This window comes from Rhinolophus sinicus, linkage group LG10 (assembly GCF_036562045.2).
Source record: "Rhinolophus sinicus isolate RSC01 linkage group LG10, ASM3656204v1, whole genome shotgun sequence".
Taxonomy (NCBI): domain Eukaryota; kingdom Metazoa; phylum Chordata; class Mammalia; order Chiroptera; family Rhinolophidae; genus Rhinolophus; species Rhinolophus sinicus.
The window spans coordinates 33,910,428-33,931,148 of NC_133759.1; the positions used below are offsets into that span (position 1 = coordinate 33,910,428).

Sequence of the window (20,721 nt, forward strand, 5' to 3'; positions counted from 1 at the left end):
TTGTTGAAGTTCTCACTACTTCCTAGAGCATCCTTATAACCATTGTTTTGAACTCTGTATCTGGTAGGTTGCTTGCCTCCATTTTGTTTAGCTATTTTTCTGGAGTTTTCTCCTAGTCTTTCATCTGAGATGTATTTGTTTGTTTGTTCATTTTGGCTGCCTCTCTGTTTCTTTCTATGTATTAGGTAGATCTGCTACGTCCCCCAGTCTTGGCCAGGAGGCCTTATGTAATAGGTGCCCTGTGGGACCCAGTGGCACAGTCTCCCTGGTCACCTGCACCAGGTGCTCCAGGAGTGTCCCTTGTGGGTTGTGTGTGCCCTAATGTTATAGTTGAACCTTTGTTGCTATTGGCATGTCAGTGAGTGGGATGAAGCCTCAGGCTGATTGGCTGTGGTGTTTGGCCATGTCCACAGCTTACAGGCTGCTGTGCAGGGGGGCTTACCTCACTGAGTGGGATTCGCCCCAGAGGGCTCTGGTATCTGATGAGACCTCCCTTTGGGGGTACTGCTTGTGAGGCTAATTGGGCAATGTTCTGCTGTGGTCTGAAGCCAATCTCCAAATATTTTAGTTCTGGGGCCTCTTTGGAGGGACTGTGGTTCAGGCCCAGGTCAGCCACTGCCTGTGACAAGCTGCAGGCTACCTGGTAGAAACTATGAAGTGATCTGCAGTTGTTTGCTGCCTGCCCTGGACCTGGAAGCACATGAGAGAGGACATACTGTGAACTGAGGATGGCTGACACTAGTACTGGGACTGAGGTAGCTCCATCCAAAGCCAGGGCACCCCAAAGCCTGCTGCCATCTGCTGGCTCCCTTAAGGTTTAGCCACTGATAACACCTCATGCAATACATGATTGGGTGAGCCAGGGTCTCAGGGAATCACCAGAGGGGGAAGAATAGTGGTCACCAGGTTAATTAATGTAAATGCTGGTTTGGCACCAGTGCTGAGCCTCGAGCGACTCAGCAAAAGTGTCAGAGTAGTCGCTACCCACCTGGGGCCTGCCAGACTCCAATAGTTTTCCAAGAAAGAGTGCAATGTGGGCGGGGCTGCCTCCTCATGGAGAAAGTGTCTCCAGTAGTGCGAGAGTTGGGTGGGGCAGGGTTCCAGTGAGTCAGTAGGGCAGAGCAGCAGAGGTCACCAGGCCAATGAGATTCAGATGTAGCTGGAGGGGGCGGGCTGAACACAGGAAAGATGGCGCCTGCCTGCCAGGGCTGCACGAAAGGTGGATCTCTCACCAGGAAAATGCTGACTGTCCTTCAGTTCTTCCCCAAAAGCCACATACTTCAGTCTGCACCCTCAAATGTCTCTGAGGCCCCCTGACTCTTCTTCCCTCTGCTGGAGCCCAAGGTTAGTGCCTGGAAGTGAAAGAGTCTGTGCAAGGCCCTCTAAGAGGATGCCTGGGTTTCCTACTGTCTTTCATGCCACTTGGATGTTTGGAACCCCCGCTGTTTTTCACAGCCAAATGTTGTGGGGGGCTCCTCTTCCCAGCACCAGTACTCTGGTGTGGGCTGCGGTTCCTCACTTCTCTGGGGGAAAACTCCATGGCTGAGATATTTCTCCCGGTTCTCAACTGCCACACAGCAGTTTTGAGTTAGTCAGTTCTGCATCTCTGCCTCTCCTACTAGTCTCAACGTGGCTTCTTCTTTATGTCCTCAGTTATAAAACTTCTGTTCAGCCAGACTCAGATGGTTCTCCACGTTGATTGTTCTGTAATTTAGCTGTAATTTTAATGTGTTCACGGAAGGAAGCAGGCACTGTGTTTATCTACTCTGCCATCTTGGAGCTCACCTATTAATTCACTTTTGAAAATACAAATTGATGTTCACTTCAAAAACTTACTGATTGCTTATTGTAAATGCAAGGTATCATTTGGTCATGGAGATGAAATAGCAAAAAAGGCTGGCCCAGGCTCCTTCCTCCTGGAGTGAAATGTCTGTGTGCATTTGTATGCTCCGGGCGGGTACGTTGGGTGGCATCCTCCTAGAGTCTAGAGGTGGTCAGGAGGCCTCCAGTGCATCCTTGGACGAATGGTTTGTAGTTGCCTGGTTGTCAGTCAGTGGACTAGGTTGCTGGGAAGCCAGTGCTCACAGGTGGGTCTGCATAATCCCCTCTGTTATTTTGGTCTTAGCCTGATTTGGCTGCCTTTAAGTCAGGATTGGCAAATGCAAGGGACTATGGATCACTAGCTAATCACAACACTCTTTCCTGTGGAGCCTGATGTGACCTCAGAATTGTTTTTAACACAGTGCTCCAGGCAATAATGGCCAAACATATGGAGAGCTGGTTTAAGGTAAGACATGGAATCATTTTGCAGGCCCTGTCCAGGTTTCCCACTCTTTCTCAAACTTCTTACACCTCATTCTGCAGGTGTTTCCCTTTAGAGGATCAGAGAAACCACAAGCTTTGACTATTCACTTGAGCATCGTTTTCTAAAATATCAACTCTCCTGAAGATAGTCCCACATGCTCAGGCTTTGTTGGTAGAAAGTGTTTATGCTTTTTGGTCTTAAATAACTAAATATTTGCCATTTCACAGCTCTTTCCTAAGATACCAAGTTCTCCTAGGATTGAGGAGCTTTTCTGCAGAAAGGTTTATTTGTTGGGCTCTGTTTGTATGGGTGTGGGTGGGACCAGCCAACGCCTTTAGCTCTATCTGTATGCTCCTCAACAGAAGCACCAAACTTAGGTTAGAGGATCTGGATTACGGCAAAGGCCATACAATGGCGTGGACGTCTAGATGGGGGAGTAGGTCAGATATGAGACACAGCCAGTGATTTCATCACTGAGGTGGATGAAGGAGTCATTAGTGGCCACCATGAGTCTAGCTTAGGTACCTGGGTGATGGGGATGCATTTACTGCATTGGGGGCCTGGGGGGAGTGGAGGTAATCTGGGGGAGAAAAGTGTCTTTGGTTCAGTATCTTTTGACTCTGGGATGCCTGTGGAACATCCAAGAGAGGACATCCCAGTTGCTGCCTGATTTTCAGTTTTCTTTAGTTCTGCTTGTGCCATGAGAGAGAAGCAACATCCTGTCAGGAGCTGTTGCCTACCCTTTGGTCTCTCAGCTGGGTTCTGTCCAGCTCCTTGCCCTCAGGCAAGAGAGAAGCCAGCAGCGCAGTCTGCTGGGGGTTGCAGGGCAGGCTCTTAACACAGCAGGACCCGTCAGATGTTCCGCAACTGACAATCCCAGGTCTACCACCTGCCAGCATCTGTTCACGGAGACACAGCATCACAGACTCTCTGTACTGGAAGGAACGTTAGAGGTCATCCATTCTAGCCTCGGGGTTGGCATTTTCAGACTGTTCTAGTAATTCAAGAGTTCCTCCTATTATGCGGGAGACTGTTTCTTCCTACTTCCCTCACATGCTGTTAAAGACATGGTCCACCTGTGAGCCTCCTTCCTAAGGCGAAGTGTGCTGGGACTCATGTTTGTGGATCTAGCAATGAGAGACATGACGGGGCGATTTGGGAACACAAGTTCTTTTTGTCCTTCACACTATAGCTACGAGAATGGTCTCCATGGTTACAGAAGCTTCCCAGAGGTGTCTAGGTTTTCATTTTCTATATTTATGAATAATCTGTTTAGGTAACTTGCTGGAAAGTTTCTGCATGTATATGAATATCAAGAAATATATATTTCTGTATGTTCCAAACAACAAAAAAGTACGATGATATGCATTTTGGGTACTTTTTTTTTTTTCTCCCATTCAAAACAGAAATTAGGACTGACTAAAAATTTCAAGTTAAACAAGATTCAATGAAAGAAACACTGCCTTCATGTTCTTCAAAGGCATGTGAGCCAGAGAGGGGCTGGAGCTAACCTAATTATGTTTTCTTTAATGTGAAATAGCTATTTGCCTGACATTCCATTTGCATCTCACCATCACATTCAAATGGCTGGGACATTGATTTCTTTTTTCCCCCTAGGGCTTCCTTTGAACATGAAAGTGTTTTTTCCTTTTTTTTTTTTTCTCCTCCTTGTGAAAGCAGTGATAAGAATGGATCGATAATCACATTGTTGGATAAAAATGAATATAAATTTTATTGAAAAACAACACCAGCAACAATGTGGGAAAAGCATACTCAACAGCCACTGGCCCACACAACTCAATGCACGCATTATGAAAAGTGATCACCTCTTAAGATGCCCAACTATTTATTCCAAAAGAAAAGACATGATAGACCTCAGATAAACGGATGTAGGACACGGATATACACCACCTTTGAACCCTTTGCCCATAGCAAAGGATGTAGCAATACTGTTCTCCCTGTGTTTGCTGTGGGCAATCAAGTGTGTTTTAAGTTTAACTGGTTTGGAGAGAACCTAGTCCTTCCAGTTAGTTCCAGACCACTGAGAAAACTTTTCTACTTTTCAAGTCTCTTGAGAAGAGGATTTCACAAACTTTCTCGGCAACTTTTCCCTCCTGCTTAACAACAGGAAATAGTTCTGTAGGTCTAGCCTAAATCCTTCATGCTTCAGTTACTCTATTTATTTCTCTTTAATCTCAGCAGGCAGTGTGTGTGGAGTTTGTCCTGATGGGACAATGTAACATATGGGGAACTCACAATGATCATAATCAGACTGAAAATGGAGTCCAGCTGTGCTCGTGGCGCTTCTGAAATAAGCTGAAAAGAAGTTAATTATAGTTGTGTTTGTAGCGCATTTACCCCTGCACTGTCTCACCCTCCCAGAAGCTCTGTACCCTTCTGCCTGTGGCCTGAGGGCTGCCATCTTGGGACTTGCCAGCAAAAAGCTCCCTGAATTTGATCAACTTCAGCCCTTCACTGGCATAGTAATAAGGGTGGTCAAAGCTGTCCTATCCAATCCTATGCCCTGTGTTGCTATTTCAAGATGGGACTTCTGGGCAAAGCATTCCCAAATCGTATTACATTCCGTGTCTTCTCGCCAGGCAGTCCCCTAGACTCGCTTCACAGCTTGTGTGTGGCAAAAATGTGCTCTGTACACACGAGGAAGCGCTGAGAAGCCACGAGAGAGCACCAAGTAAATTTAACATTAACATCTCAGCAGCATTTTTCAAATTCTGCGGAAAAACCCTGCGGATAGGTTCAGCTTCGCAGAGGTGTGCAGCGCCGGCAGCTCCGGACATTGGACACTAGAGGGCGCCAGTGCCATTCCACCCGCCGCTGGGACCCATCGACCGGGAAACAAAGACTGGGATTTGAATAAAAGACTTCAAAATGCAACCCTAAATTCTACCCTGAGCAGCATGCGTGTAAAAATTCATGAAGATGGGATTTCATTTCATGTATTTTTACTTCAGTGGAAAGAAAGCAGGTGATTTTCTGACTGTGCCTACAGCTGTCTTTACAAAGGGGGTACCTGATTAAATGAGGGAGAGGCAGTATGTTGGCAGGTACTTTAAGAGGCTGGGCCCCCATCTCCAGTTCTTACGACCGCTCCTATTTTGCTGGGTGGCATCCTCTGCATGCGGCCCATTGATTAATTATATTGTTTTTAAAAAGATGCATGTCCTTCTGAGCAGGACTAGCCGTGGCAGCCAGCTCTGGGTCCAGCGAATGACACGAGTCATGGAAGGCACTTATTATTTTGATGAAACAGCACATTTCTTTCAACCCATAACATTCAAGGTGTGAGAAAAGGCTGTTTTCAGGGTGTAAACACTCCCCTCTTTTCCTTGTCTTAGCGCACAGCGGTTCCTTCCCTGGGGCCTTTGTGCCTTTTCCAGGCGTGAGTGACGGTGCTGAATGCCTGGGTGGCAGAGCCTGCCAGAAGGTACTGGACACAGGCCAGGGCAGCGCAGTCCCCCACTGGGGGTACTCCCCTGCGTTCCACAGCCTCCAGCCTGGTGGAGGATGGGCAGTATTGTCACATCACTCTGGGCCAGGTCCGTGCTGGGTGGCAGTGGGCACCTTTGCGGGAGAGCCCAGGAGGATGATGGACTGACGTGTTAGAAGCCTGGAACTTCAGACAGGCCTGGGTCCGGAGGCTGTTGCCACCCACTCTGAGCTCTGGGATGGCAGGGGCAGGGCCCCCTTTGTTCCCTCTGTAGCCTCAGCATGTAGCCCAGGGCATGGTGCTTATTAAGTGCCCCACAAACATTGATTGAATCCACAAATGTTGGAATGAAGGCAGCGGAAGCTCTGAGGATCCCTGGCTGGCCCTGGCTATTGCTGAGCCTGGGGGGCAATTGGAGCAGCAATTAGGGGAGAGTGCTGGGCAGTGCTCGCTCTCGGGGGTGGGGCACTGAGATAGGCAGGGGCCATAGAGCTGGAGAAGCCAGGAGGTCAGCAGGGACCACTTTGAGTGTCTCCGTGTGCCAGGATGCTGTTGCAGTGTCCACACAGGGCCTTTCCATTCTTCCCTCTTTGCTGCCCTCACTGGAGCCAGCCTTTCTGCTGTTGCCATAGCAACACCTGCCAGAGGAGCTGCTGAGGGCCAGCTGGGTGGTCAAGGTTTCTTGGGCCTAAGCAAGCAAGGGGCTCTGAACTGTCTTCACAGAAGGTGGGACCTCACGGGTCTCTCTTGTCAGAGAAAGGGAGGAAGGGAGATGGGGTAGGGACAAGCACAGAAACTGCTCCCAGGGCAGGTCGTTTCCTCCAGCTGTGGTTTTGCTGGCAGAGGCTCCTGGGGACCAGCAGAGTCCTATTATTGTGGGAGTCTCCTTGGCATTGCAGCGTTTGCACTGCTCACTCACCTGGCTTCCCTGCCCAGGTCTGTATTTAGGGTGATTGACGAGGCTCCCAGTGAAGGGTGCAGGCTGGAGAGGGCCTGGGAAGCCCCCTGCAGGCTCCTCTGAGAGCAGAATCAGAGGTCTTATCGCTCACTTAGGTTGCAGGACTGCCATGGTACCCCTACCCGGACACCAAGAGTAGGCACTGGCTGCTCTCTGCTTTGAATTCTCAGAACTTTTCTGTTGTCACATTGCCAATATTCAGAGGGGTGGTGGAGGCCACCAGCCTCCAGCTAGTTGGGGGGCAGTAGCTTCCTTTCCACACCTTCTTTTCCCCAGGGCTCTTGAAAAGCAAGGAGCACCTAATGAAGAGGCAGCAGGAATGCAGAAGATGGTCAGGTCTGGGAAACTATGATAGCCCAACTTTCCCTGGGGTCCCGGGGTGGGTGAGAAACACTGTGATGACACATAAAAGGGGCTCTGTGATCCAAGATGATTCAGCCTTGCAAATCATGTCCCTCCGGAACCGGAGGAGAATTTTCTCACTATCACGTGAAAAGCTCTCAGCCTGGGCACTAGCCCTACTTTCCCACATCGACCCTATAACAAAAACAACAGCATTAATACAAGAAGGGGGCATCTGGGCAGTGGTGTACAGTTTACAATACCTTGGATTTACATAGCACCTTTTTCTTCTACAGGGCCTTTGTCTCCGTCCCCTTGTCTGTTGCCACAAGTGAGTGAAGCCATCAGAACACAGAGCAGGGAGACAGAGGCAGAGGCCTAGAAGTGATGTCATGCAGACTCAGCGGTGTCCAGGGCTCTCTGCATTCCCCTGGGGCCCTCCCTGGGGGGGTGGCCAGGGCAGTGGCCCTCACTGGTCGTTCACTTTGTATTTCAGGATGTAGGAGTAGAAGTTGTGGTTGGCGTTCTCCAGCACCATGACATAGACTTCTTGGCAGCCGGCCGTGCTGCAGCTGCCCTCCCAGTAGCCCTCGCTGTTCAGTGTCAGAGGCCACGTGTCCTGCCCCTTCACCAGGGCTTTGGCAACACCGTGCAGCTTCAATTTGAATGGGACATTCCGGTTAGCAGGCAGCACGCCTGACAGAGGCTCCAGCAGCTCATTGTCCTGTCCCCAGTTGCCAAAGCTCTCGGGGAACATGGGCCAGGTCACCTTGGTGTTACTGCAGCACAGGAGATAATTGAAGACAAAGATGTAGTTGCCCGGTTCCTGCCTCTTCTTGACAAAGATTTTGAGGGCAAACTTGCCGGCACGGGGCAGCTGGACTTTCAGCTCTGTCCGCTTCTCCCGGTGTAGCTGGAAGATGTAGCGCCGCTGCGTCTCCTCGGTGATGAGGTCATCGTCCCCATGCAGGGAAGCCAGGACACTGATGCCCTCCTCCACACCGAAGGTGATGGAGCAGCGCCCATCACTGGTGTGGATGATGGGGTCAGGGTGGGAGGGCTTCAGGATGCCCATCTGCTCCGAGAACCAGCTGGGGCCCATGGGCTGGTGCAGCTCCGCAGGCAGGCGGACACCCAAGTCCACGTAGTTACACTTGAGCGTGTACTCCAGCACTGAGCTGTAGACGTCAGAGTTGCCTTTGGCAAAGATCTGCAGCTTGTGGGTGCCCATGGTGGGAGGGTAGATATCCAGCTTCATCCCGTTCTTCCGGAGGCTCAGCAGCCCGTGCTCCTGCTTGCCATTGAGCATAAACATGAACAGCGTTGGGGCGCAGCTCTCCAGGGTGATTGTGGCCTTCCCGTTCACTGTGGAGAGAAAGCCAGGGTCAGGAGAGATGGGTCCAGCATGTGCCGATGTGCTGGTACATGTTTAACAACTGGCTCTCTGTGGGGAAAGCTCTGACTTGCAGTGTTTGCCCATTTCCATGGTGTAAATACTTTCACCATGATGGATTTTAAGCAGCCAATGTGACGGCACTGAATACAACAGACACCAGCTGCAGCACACCACTACCTCCTGCATATGGTTCTCTTTGAGGGAGCTGAGAGCTGGGGTCACAAGAAAAATCTGCCCCCAGCTGTATGTGCTTGCCCCACTCATTGGATTCACACTAGATGAAGGTTGCATGGACACCTAGACTGATTCCAGAGCAGGGGAGGGGCTCCAGGGGCAAGGAGGGCCCCGGGACCCTGATTGGAGAGCCATCCTTGACCGCTTCCTCCAACTCTTGCGTCTTGCTTTTACATGGGTCCCTCTGGCATCTGTTCATTACAATGTCAACAGCTGTGATGTCAACACATTATCTTAAAAATTGTTTGGAATGGCATCGCTCCTGGGGACTACACTCAAGAAGTGAGGCTACTTCTTTACTCCCCTTCTTCCTCCCCCATGATTCTGGCATGGGTGTGTCTTAGCCATGTTTCTGGAATGAAGACTTAGTGCCTGCGAGGGAGGGACTTAGGCATCCACCCTCCCTCTGCCGCTCCTCTTGTCCTACAGTTTTGTCTTCCTCCTTCCTGACGATTTTGTTTTTGGGGACAGGTGTTCAGTTCTCTGATCTTTGCAGCCCATCAGCACTCCCCTACCTGGTCCTGTCCCAGCAACCTCCCCAGCCCTGTATTGGATGGGCACACAGGAGGGAGACAGGCTGTCTGATCTGCGCTCACTGTCACCTCTCCCCAGTGTGGGGTGCAATGCTCTTGCTGGGAGGCAGAAAGCCATGCTGGGGCTCTAGGACAAATGCCCCCAAGACTTCCCATTTAAATCTGCCATGAGGCCCCCAGACTCCAGGCTGCTCAGTTACTGCATTCAGTGCCAACTCCCAGCTTGGGAATGAGAATCCCCACACAGGCAGCAGGACAGGAACAGGAGCTCAATGGTTCTCCCCCCTCTGCCTTCTTCAGGGGGCTCCTCCATCTGGAAAACTTGCCCGGCCTTCTTAGGCACCGCCAACTCTTTACCTACCGTATATTCCCAACCCCTCCTCACTGCGCTTCCCCTCCACCCATTTACCTCCCTGAAATCTGGCCTCTATCTCACTCGCCCAAGTCTTCAGAGACTTTCTTGGACAATTTGGGCTGCTAGCCGTGCCCTTCTGGAAGTTCTCTCCTCCCTTTGCATCTACTGCCCTCTCCAGCCTGGCCCTCTTCCCACCCCTCTAACTGCCCCCTGATTTCTGCTGTCATTCTTTCCCTTTCCATCACACTAATTGTGGGCTTCATTGTGCTTTTGGGCTATTTTCTTTGTCTATACCTTTTCTCCACTGCCTTCAGCCACCTATGGGACATCTGTCCCATGGGAACCTCCACAGGAAAGCGATTAAGAACAGTAGACTTGGTATCCTCTCTTGGTTGAAACCCTCCTCACCCCTCACTTCTTCTTCTAAGCCAGCCCCGTGGGCAGAGCGGCCTCAGCCCTCAACCGCTCATGGCCCCTGTCCTGTTCCATCTCACATCTGAGTTGGCTGTGACGTGCTGTGCAGCTCACCTTTGATGCATGGAGCACTACCCAGCACCTGCACATGGCAACCCCAGGGCTCCTGTGAAAACATCTACTTGGCCACTCCTGAGCTCACTTCTGTGGGTCACCATCAAACTGGAGACCAGTCCCCTCCTTTCTTGCCAGACCCTTCTTCTCGGGGCCACAGGGCATTCTCTCACATCCTCCAGGGGTGCTCCCCTTCACACCCCAGGGCCCTCACACATGACCTTCCCCTCCACCGCTTTCCCCTAAAGCTGGATAAGACCTGACTGCAAGAAGCCGTTCCAGACTCCTCAGATGAGGCTGAGACCTCTGGAAGCCTCTCTCCTGCCCTGTGTCTCCCTCAGGGAACTTAGCACTGCTGTAATGAATTAGTTTTGTGTAATGTCTGTCCTCCCTGCTGGGTGTGGACCCTGCCTCCTCTCCTGCCTCGTCCCAGTGCTTGGCCCAGAGGCTTCTTGGCGATGGGGAGTGAAATGGCTGGGAAGACTTGAGATAAAGGGCTGGAGACCCCTGGGGACTGTAGGAGCCTGTGACCTCCTCTTCCCTTCATCCTCCTTAGCTCTCTCAGCGGCTTGCCACCTCCACCATCCTGTGTCCTCTTCCTTCCCTGCCTTTGTGCATCTCAGTTTCCTTCTTCTGCTTCCTTCCCCTCCCACTCTTACCATAACTACCTCCAACCAAGAAATATTCTTTAAATATGCATCATGGATATGGAATCAAATTTCATATTACTGTATATTAAGAAACCTAGTGTTTACATTTCTATGTCTCTTGAAAAGGCACTCAACTCAGTGGCATTAGTTGGGTATTGGTGTGGCCTGGGGCATTCTTCCTGGGGCTCCATGGCCCACCACAGACAGAACAGGTTCCCCATCTGAGGCAGCCAAGGCCATCCTGCTTTGGAAGTGCCGGAAATGCATTATCCAAGAGAGACCTCCTGCTGTTAGTTTAGCAGCAGGAGCTGCCAGGTATTTGTAGTTTTAAGAAGTATGCCAGAGCTCACCCTGGTTAAGGAAACCATTGTGAAGTGGAAGGGACAAGGCAGCTGGAACTAATGTGGGGGCACCTGTGCTCCCTGATGCTCCCATCACCCCTGCAGTGAAGAGTGTGGCTCCCAGGGGCTCTGGGCCCACCCACTGGCCACCCCACACTAACATCAGCCTGAGCTCAGGCCTTCTCTCCTGGGAATACACAGGCCCCCCTGGTGGCAGAGATGCAACAGACAGGCAGGCAGTCCTTTGCTGAAGTAAGTGTGTGTGTGTGTGTGTGTGTGTGTGTGTGTGTGTGTGTGTGTATACCTGTGCGCGCACTGGTGGTGCTGTGCTGAGCCTGGCAGCATGTGTAGACTGTGTGTCCAGCCCGAAACCAGGTATCAGGGCTTCCAAGATGCATAAGACATAGTCTTCCCGCGAGTCCTGCAAAGCCCATGACAACAGTTCTGGACCCCTTGGGCTGCCCGCTACCCTCCCCTCCACCCCATATACCTCCTAGTACACAAGTACACCCAGCTGGCTGCCGTGGGACAGCTCATTTGGGTCTTGCACGGCCAGCCTCTCAGGGAAGCTAGCTGGAAATGGCTGGGTCCTGACACCAGGAAGGAGGGAGTTGGAGCAGAGACGGGCAAGGCCACCAGGCATCCGGGTCACTGATTAGGTCTGGGGGTACTTGAGCTCAGAGCTTCCTGGAACACGTCCGTCCCCCGTGTACCGCGATGCCTGCTCTACTCCAGCTCCTAAGACCCGCTCAGCAGCCACCTCCCCCCACCCTCGGTTTTGGGAGACCCCATTGATGCTCCCCAAATATCTGGTTAGACCACTGATACACAGATACTGGCTCGGCTGGGCCAACACATGCTCTCTGTCAGGAGTTCGGGAAGAGAACACAGCAGGTTAGTCAGCTTGTGTTGGACACTTGAATTGGGAGGTGGGTGCAGCCAGGGCTGAGACAGTCACTCCCTGCTGTGTGAGCTGACAGAGGCTCAGCCAGCTTGGGGCACCCCGAGCTCGGCTCCCTGACAGGCTGGGCTGTGAATGCAGCAGTCCTTGGGGATAGGGAAACCTGCAAACTGCCTCCACATCCTCTTCCTGGTTCATCGAGTGTGAGCAGGCTCCTTCTGCCTCAGGGGCTGAGGAGGTTTAGCAGTTAGTTGCCAGTTCTGATGGCTTGACAGCCTTGGCTGCCTCAGTAGCCCCCTGCGTGCTCTCACACACCGAGCTCACACTGAGCTCACAAGCCCTGGCTGGGGCCCTGGCAGGACAGTCCCATGTGGCCCAGGCGCCTAGAAGCACCGAGCAGGCTGCCCTGTCCCTGCTGCCAGTGCACTGGCCACCTCCCTGGGGTTACCTGTTCTGATCACGGAAGTGTCTGGGTGGGCACTCAGCATCCCCTTGTTGTAGAATTCACTCTTGTGATACATGTTGTTCTCAAACTGCCTCAGGGATTGAGGAGGTTTTAGCAGTTGCCAGTTCTTGTTGTCTGGGAAATGGTCCTCGATGAACAGTGCGGGATGGGTGAGAAAGTAGAATTCATTATACCTGGAGTGGAGGAGAAGCTGGTCAGTAGCCATGTGGGGTGTGCGGCCCCCGCTCTGCAGAGGGGGAGTCGGGGTACCTTTGGGGCCTTCTTTTGCTTAACACACCCACCGGAGGGGTCATGCAGACACCCTGAAGGGGAAGAGGAACCATCTCCAATCCTAACATGGGAACTGGAAACCACACTTCAGTGTCTGCTTCCAGAAACAGGAAGCCAGGCAGCACAGGAGGTTCCTTCTAAGAGAAGGCCACAGCCTGCCACTGTGTCCGGGGGGACGGGCTCCCTGCCCTCAACGCCTAACAGAGATTGGAAGGGAGCAAAAGGCCTGACCCACAGACCCGGTGCAAGCCAGTGGAGCGGAGGGAGGCGGGTGGAGGGTGGGGAGAGCACTCGAGTGGACCAGCTCCATCAGCCCAGGTCGTCTCCATGCCTGAGCAGCTATGTGGGTGCAGGACCTTCCATGGTCCCTGAGGCTGACCAGATGTGGCTCTTTGGAGGTCAGTTATGGGGATCAAGAGCAGACGGGGCAATTCCTCTGAGATGGGGAGGTTTCACTTGGCCCAGGGTGAGTAGGGCCCAGGGCTGACAGAGGTTGAAGAGGGTGTGAGTGGACAGGCCCTGCATGTGGGGTATGTGCATGCACTTGGACTTGTCCTGGGTGTGACTGTCAAGGTTTAAACTGCGACACTCAGAGACAATGCTCGTTTTTCTCGGAAGCATCCGGGCTGCGGATGGACATCATGGCCCATGATACATGTTATGGCCTTAGCTTAGGGTGAGGGTTTGCCAGAACCTTGGAGAACAGCCGTGCTCCAGCCCCCTGTGCTCCAGTCACCCTACCCTACAGTGGCTCCCAGTGACTCTGCACAATGACAGCTCCCCTTCCTGGAAAACCTTAACTCCTCCCTCAGAGACGTGATACGGCTGTATTCAGCCCAGCGAAGAGGAAAGGCACCCAGGTGTCTGGGGACAGCAGGAGGAGAGAGTTCAAGCATCTGTGCATTGCGATATAGTCAATGGGCCAGAGGCTGGCAGGGAAGCTACACAAGCTACAGAAAATGCACAGCCCTGGATTTCCTCACCTGTGGCCCTCGGGTGAACCCTGTAGGCTTCTAGCGCTTGGGTGGAGGGAGTGATCGGGAGCCAGAGGAGGGACTTAGTCAGTGGAGGGTGAGGTGACACAAAGGTCTGGGTCTTTATCATTGGCCTGGGACCTTGCAGCCCACGGGAGGGTGGGAGTGGCCAGCAGCGGGCTGAGACCGCCCTGGCTCTCCTTCCCTCCCACCGGGCCTCTCCCACCACCAGCTGCCTCCTTCAACCTCAGCCTCCCCCATTTCCACTGACCAGACCCCCGGCAGGATTGAGATGTGTACTTACAGGAAGGTGAACTTGGAGGTGCTGGTGTCCACGAGGCCACTGCCCCAGGTGCTGTCCACCAGGTGCCATCTCCCCTCCAGGTACACGGCGTTCCAGGCGTGGTCAAACTCCCCGGAGAAGCTCTGCCCTGTCTGGTAGCCAAAGCCCTTGGAGTAGCCAGGCACGGTTATGCACTGCACTCCAGCGATCCTGGGGGTGGCACAGAGTCTGAGAGGCGGCTCCTGCTGGGCCTGCCCAGCCCCCCCTCCCCACCCTGCACGTCTGTCTGTGGCCCCAGGCCTCAGGTGTCTCTGCTGTCCACGAGTCCTGCCATATCTCCCTTCCCTGCCTCTCACCCAGTCATATATATAGTCTGAGGGCTTTTATGTCCAGGGTTGCGAGACCGAGAGCCACAGGGCTGGCTGGTCCAGCTGGTGAAGACTGGCTGCAGTCCCGCTGCCTGCTTGTCCCATGAGACTGTACGAATCACTTCTGAAATGTCTGCTCAGAGCCTGCGTGCTCGCCAGCAGCTCTGCATGAGGACGACGATCGCTACCACGAGGATCGCCTCACGAATGTGGAAACCAGAGAGACAGCCACGTTCCTGAAGAAGCAGAATGGCTCAAAGCACGTGTATGACCGAGAGCTGTGTCTCGGTGACATGGGTGGGGTGTCAGGGAGGGGTGCTGGACATGAGGGTGCAGAAGCAAGCAGAGCCCTTCTGTCCCTGCTATGTCCTGCCCAAGGGCATCCTGGGGACCCTTGGCGCAGGCCAGCCGGTGTCTCCCGCTCTGACCCAGGAGGACAGGCCCCCTGCCAGGATTGTTTGGGTCTGACTGCTGGGGCCACAGAGGTCCATTAAGGTCGTATGCTGACTGATTGCCCTGGGCATGGTTTTGGAGTTGCCCATAGCTGTTCTTTGGGACATGGAAATGCTGACCAGCCTTTTCTGAGCTCTTGGGCCTCCCTGACAGTGTGCTCCCCTGCTGCTCGCAGCCAAGCTGGCAATACTTTTTGGGGCTGGACAGTGGGCACTGGGTGCGGGCACCTGCGGGAACCACAGAAATTACTGGCAAGCTGCAGTCTGGACATTTGTAGCTGAAATCCCTAGACCCTCACCTGGATGGTGGGCATCCCCCAAGGCCAAACAAAAGCGCTGAGAGTCCCACCATGGTCAGCTGGTTGCCTCTTTGGTATCCCTGCCCCCAGAATGGCAGCTGATGGGGGTGGGGGAGGGACGGGGGGCGCTAGTCTGACAAGGGGTCACCTGGGCTAGACCTCCTGGGACCTTCGTGTGAGTTATAAAAAGGTGCCCCTTCTTCAAGACACTTTCATCTCGCTTATGAAGACTGATACAATAAATACGCAAATCTGTGACGTCCTGGAAGTACATGGTGGCGCCTTAGCTGGGGCTCCTTGGGCCACCCAGCCAGCCCTCCACAGCAGTGCTAGCCCCAAACCACTCAGATGAACCCATGCTATACTCTGGGGATGGCAGGCCTGGTTCAGGGAGGACGCCTCTGGTGGGTGGCCAGGGTCCTTCCATGGACCAGGTCTTCAGCTTCAGTTGCTCTAAATAAGAGCGCCATGGAGACTCGCAGGTAACGTGATGAAATGGTCACACATTCACGATAGCAATGGGGGAAATTTCCCCTACAAGAAGGGGGCTTAATTAACAATGAGCAGAATATTGAATTAACTATGACTTATCTATATCTGCCTGTCATTTGTTGAGAGAATCAACGAGGTGAGATGTGGAGCCTCCAGGTTATCAGATCCCCCTGCACAGGGTGACCCCTGTTCTCACATGGGCCTGACTCCCCTCTGCTGCAGGGCGCAGGCTGCTGAGGCTTCTGATGGGCTTGGCTGTTCCACAGCCCCACCCTTCGGCCGCAGCTTCACAAAAGGAGGTCCAGGCATTCCAGGCTGTCTAAGAGAACACACGGCTGGGCCCTCTGGGAAGGATTTTGGGAACGAGTGAGGGATGGGGGCAGAGAGCAAGGGGACTGGATCCTGACGTCTGGATTTTCTGCTGCTAATGATCAAAACTGACTCTCAGAAGCAGAAGGGGCCTCCTGGAAGCAGGATGCCCAGGAGGCAGGGGCCTAAGAGCCCACGGGAGGAGAGAGTGCAGCATGCATACCTGGAGAGCCCCTTCCTCATTTAGCTGCAAGGAACGGGTGAGGGGTGCAGGGCCCAGGGCCTTGTTCTCAGCATGAGGAGATCTGAATACGTTTAGAGTCTTAGAGAAAACAGCCAGCAGAGAGGGAAGGGTAGAAAACAAGGTTAGAGTGGTGAGATGGAGGTATGGATGGGAGGTGGGCCTCAACAGGATGGCTCCATAGTACTCAGAGAGTGGGTGAGGAGAAGAAATGAGAAAAAACAGTGAGGTAAGAAATGCTCCGGATGGAATGCTAATTGACGAGAGCTTAGAAAACTCTGCCTTCAGCACAATGCCTGAACGTGTGTGTGTGTGTGTGGTGTGTGTGCGCATGTGCACACACATTCAGGGAGAACACGAAACAGAGGGAGGGTAGAGTGAGAGAGACAGCACAAATCACCTGGTCTCTTGGTAATGGGATTATGGGTGATTTTGATTTTCTTCTTTAGACGTCTCTCTATTTTCTAAACTTTCAATAACGAGTCTGCGTTACTTTTAGAATTCGAAAAAAATCATAAATACTACTTGAAATTACATTCATTGGTGAGTTATTTTCCTTTTCTTGCCCAGAAATGTCTGTGTATATCAATTTCTAGTACAATGTGGAGAGAGAGGGGAAGTCCTGGCGATAAAGGTGTTTAGAGACCGGCCTGTTGTGCAATGAAGTGAACAGACTGAGCGGAGTCGCGCACCTCTGGACACGGTGCCCACTGACGCTCGCCCTTTGCTCAGAGCCGCCTGGAGTCAGGGAAGGAGGAGAGCACTGTACAGTGAAATGGAGCGTGTGCTCACGTGGGCAGTATGGCCTGCTCAAACTTGGCCTGGGGTCCCCTTAGGTGAAGCCGTGTTCCCAGGCAGGGTGCCAGGGGGATCCTCCTATGGAAGGGGGTAAAGCGGAGGGAAGAACTGAGAACCAGCAGGAGTGAGAGCGCCCCCTTCCCTGGAGAGGGGGTGCTCTCACTCTTGGCGTGCTCCGGGCTGGAGTGGATGGTCACTGGGCTGAGCCAGATCACAGCTCTACTCTCCGCTCTAATGGTCACCTCTAGTGTGACCTTGCCAGGCTCATCACGGGCAAAAAGAAAAGTTGGCATTAAATGATCTCTAGGGGTTGACGCCTCTGACAGGCTGAGGAGAAGCTGGCAGTGCCGTGGGGAATGCCTAGGGCAGAATAAAGATGAAAAAATAAACTCAGCTATAAGCTTCTGCCATGCTTGACTATGACATGAGGGTATTTTATTACCTGGCAGCAATGTGCAAGATGAATTGGACAAAGCAGTCGTAATGTAAAGCCTTATTATTAATAATCCGTAATTCTCATGCAAAATTATGGAACCAGGAATTCCAGCTGCTGGTTACTAGTCAGGATGACCCATGACCACCTCATGCCATCAAAAGATCACTAACTGTGTACTCATGCACTGCATGCAAAGCTCTGTCAGGCACCAGGGAATCCTATCGTATCCTATTGTATCCTACCCTACCCTACCCTACCCTATCCTATCATATATCATATCATAATAAATACTATGACATAATACAATATAATACTCTCAAAATAAAGGTCACTGGCTGCCCTAAATGTGCTCCGAGTCAGAAGGCGCCAGATATGTGAACCATCACTAAAATGCTAGTGATGAGCAAACCCTGGGAAACCCAATGGAGAAGGAATTTGCTGGAAAGAGCTGGGAGAGCACTGAAGAGAGGACAGAGGACAAGAAGCATTTTCTAAAGAGCTCGCACCCATCGTCCTAGAGTCCAAAATATCACCCAAGGAGATCTACTTAATATCTTCAGGCTGCAGAATCTTGGTTTTTGTCTTCGACAGTTTTGAAAATCCAAATGCCACTGGTATTAGTTGAGGAGGTGGTGGATCCCACTGTCATTTTGTACAGAGATGGTCCAGGCCCTGCCATAGGAGCCGAGCGATACCGCTTTCCTGCAGAAGCATGCACCCAACAGGCGCTAACCATAAGGACACCCCAACTCCGATCACCCACGCCCCAGCATGTATGAGCCACGAGGGAGAAAAGAGAGGGAGGTATGGTGGTGCAGGAGAGGTAACGAAGCCTGTTCTTTTAGAGCTTCTTGAGGTGTGATCTCAGGGGCCTCCTCTACAACACGGAGGAGTGAGAGGTGCAGAGAGGAAGGCTGACTTGCCTGGGAACACACAGCCAGCCAGTGGCCAAAGCAGCACCAGACTCAGTTGTCCTAATGCCCAGTTTGGGAGGCTTTGCCCTTTTGTATACCAAGATTTGTTTTAATCTATAAATTTATGGGTGTATACAGAGCAAAATTAAAGGATGGTTTGCTGTAGTGATGTGATTCATATTTGTAAGCACTGTTCTTTGATGTATCTACAAGGGTGGGGTTATTTAGATGTCTCTTTTGGAGGCCTTACACGACAAAGTCAGATCTGAAGATAATTTAAGATTATCCAATGTATCTGCCTCGCCCAGGAGGCTGAGATGGTCACTCCCCAGTCTTTGAGGACTTTGGAAACAACAGATATTTTGGAATTGTCTGAGACAACATGCTAGGCAGAAGCATGCCACGGCTCTTGCTCTCTGTGACAGCTAAAGGATGGATGGAAAACGGACTGATGTCTGATTGGTGACAACCAGTCCTCTCAGCATCAAAGCCTCAAAGCGGTAATAAGCTCCTGGCTGTAACAAAAGTCTCTGGAAAATCTGCTAGATGGTGGTGCTAGAGCTGTGATAATGGGGGGCGGGAATGTACTGGAGGCTGACTTGGTGGCAGGAATCGGGGGGGATTAAGCTTGGCGCTGCAAGGAAATTAAGCAGAATTCATTAAGGCTGTGACAACTGAGGCAACAGGGGAGACATTAATGCCAGATGATGAAAAGTCAGAAAGAAACTTGACTAGCAGTTACAAGCAATAGCACCAACAAAATACCTCACATCAGTTACTTGGGAAAGACGATGAGGGAATGAATGATGTGATGAAAATATCTGAATTTCCCACCAAGTTACTTTATTAACTCAGAGTTTAATGAGGCCGTTGCAGGGAGGCGGAATGGACTGGCAGCTGTAATGATGGCCGTGTGGGTCCAACTCTTGCTAAGAGGACATTCTGATAACTAAACAGGGATAAATCAGCAAGTGTGGGTTATATGCCTTCAGTTATTAAGGAATCAGCTAATGACTTTATCAAACCTCCGGCAGTTATTTTAAAGGTAAGGGGAATTTAGGGTAGTGATGCGTAGATGAGGTTACTGATCTTTAAAGCAAAAGTTAAAGGAATTCAGGGAACCGTGAGCTATTATTGTTAAACATCCCAGGCAATGTGAGGAGTTTTGCACATGGTAACTGCCAGGTTGGAACCTAGCTTTAAATGATGCAAAATGTTGGAATATGTTTTAATGATCAGCTGTAGGCCAGAATATGGCCATCGTTAGGCATCCGGACGGGGCCAAAAAGCTGACAGTGTCACTCAAGGCAAGTGTCAATTTTCGGCGTTTTTGGGAGTCTATGTGGGTCTGTAGGAAAGTTCCACAGAGCAAAAGCACTTCAGTACTCAGGAAAGACAAGGAAGTTAAAAAAACAATCCCAAAGTCAGGTTCGCAACCCCCAAACTGCGTTTCTCATTTAGTCCTACAGTCCTGTCAGTGGGCAACATAGTCCCAGTGTACAGATGGGAAAACTGAGGCTCCGAGAGGTTAAGTGCCTTCCAAAAGGAACAAAACTAATAAGTGGCAAATGAAGGACTGGAAAACCGAAGACGGGGAAAGTCTTTCTGGCTTTCAATCTGGCACTCCTGGTATAGCGTGGTGTACCATGCTGGAAAGCTCATACTGGATAGAGAAGGATAGATTCTACGGCTTCAATAAAACTCCAAGTGTTCTCAAATTTGCAAATTCAGATGAAAATAATTACAGTCTGAAAGATGGAAGGCACAAAAAACTGAAGACAGATTTAAATATGGTTATCCCATTTTACAAAAGAAAATAAGGTCCATTTCGTACAAGTCCATTGGAATAGCTTGTCATTTCCTGTCTTTGAGGGCTTACTGTGTGTAGGGTTCTGAGATGGGTGGTCACAGGGGGAGCAGAAAGACAGAGAGGGACTAACGACATATAAAGACATATAAGGCCAATAGGCATATGAAAGGAAATGAGCACAGGTAGTACCTAGGACAGAACAAAGTCCACAAAAGAATAAGACAAAATGTTAGGTACTATCTCTATGTGGTAAGACTCAGAGTAATTTAATTTTCTTCTTTTTGCTTCTGGGCATTTTAGAAATCACCTACAATTAACAAGTATTCTTTTTTTAATTTAGAAAAGTTATTAAATAAAAACATAAAGCAAGACATGAGCTTGTGGATAAGGTGTGCTGTGGATGGCACGGGATGGCGAGTTAGGAGGGCCGTGCTGGAACGGGGCCTAGAAAGAGCGCTGGGGAGAGGACAGCAAAGTGACCTTGAGGAGAGGGAAGTGCGGGCAGCATCAAAATGTGCAGGACTGGACGATGGATGTCAGATTTTGGAGGACTTGATGGGACCGTGTGAGCCTTTATTTGGTCTTGTTCAGGAACCTACGGCCTGGGGAGCCCGGGCA

The 20,721-nt window shown here is 51.4% G+C and overlaps 1 protein-coding gene across 2 annotated transcripts in view; it reads right to left on the reverse strand.

Annotated features, from left to right (window-relative positions):
• Positions 1-4,013: 4,013 nt before the first annotated feature.
• KY (kyphoscoliosis peptidase) overlaps positions 4,014-20,721 on the reverse strand; it is a 47,188-nt gene continuing 30,480 nt past the window's right edge. The window contains exons 9-11 of one of the 2 annotated variants that reach the window (XM_019748076.2): positions 14,006-14,194; positions 12,440-12,630; positions 4,014-8,418 (exon numbers count right to left, since the gene is read on the reverse strand). In XM_019748076.2, coding sequence (XP_019603635.2) covers positions 7,523-8,418; positions 12,440-12,630; positions 14,006-14,194 — 1,276 coding nt within the window. In that variant the 3' untranslated portion in view covers positions 4,014-7,522. The remainder of the gene's footprint in view (positions 8,419-12,439; positions 12,631-14,005; positions 14,195-20,721) is intronic. The other variant, XM_019748083.2, reaches the window with a different exon arrangement.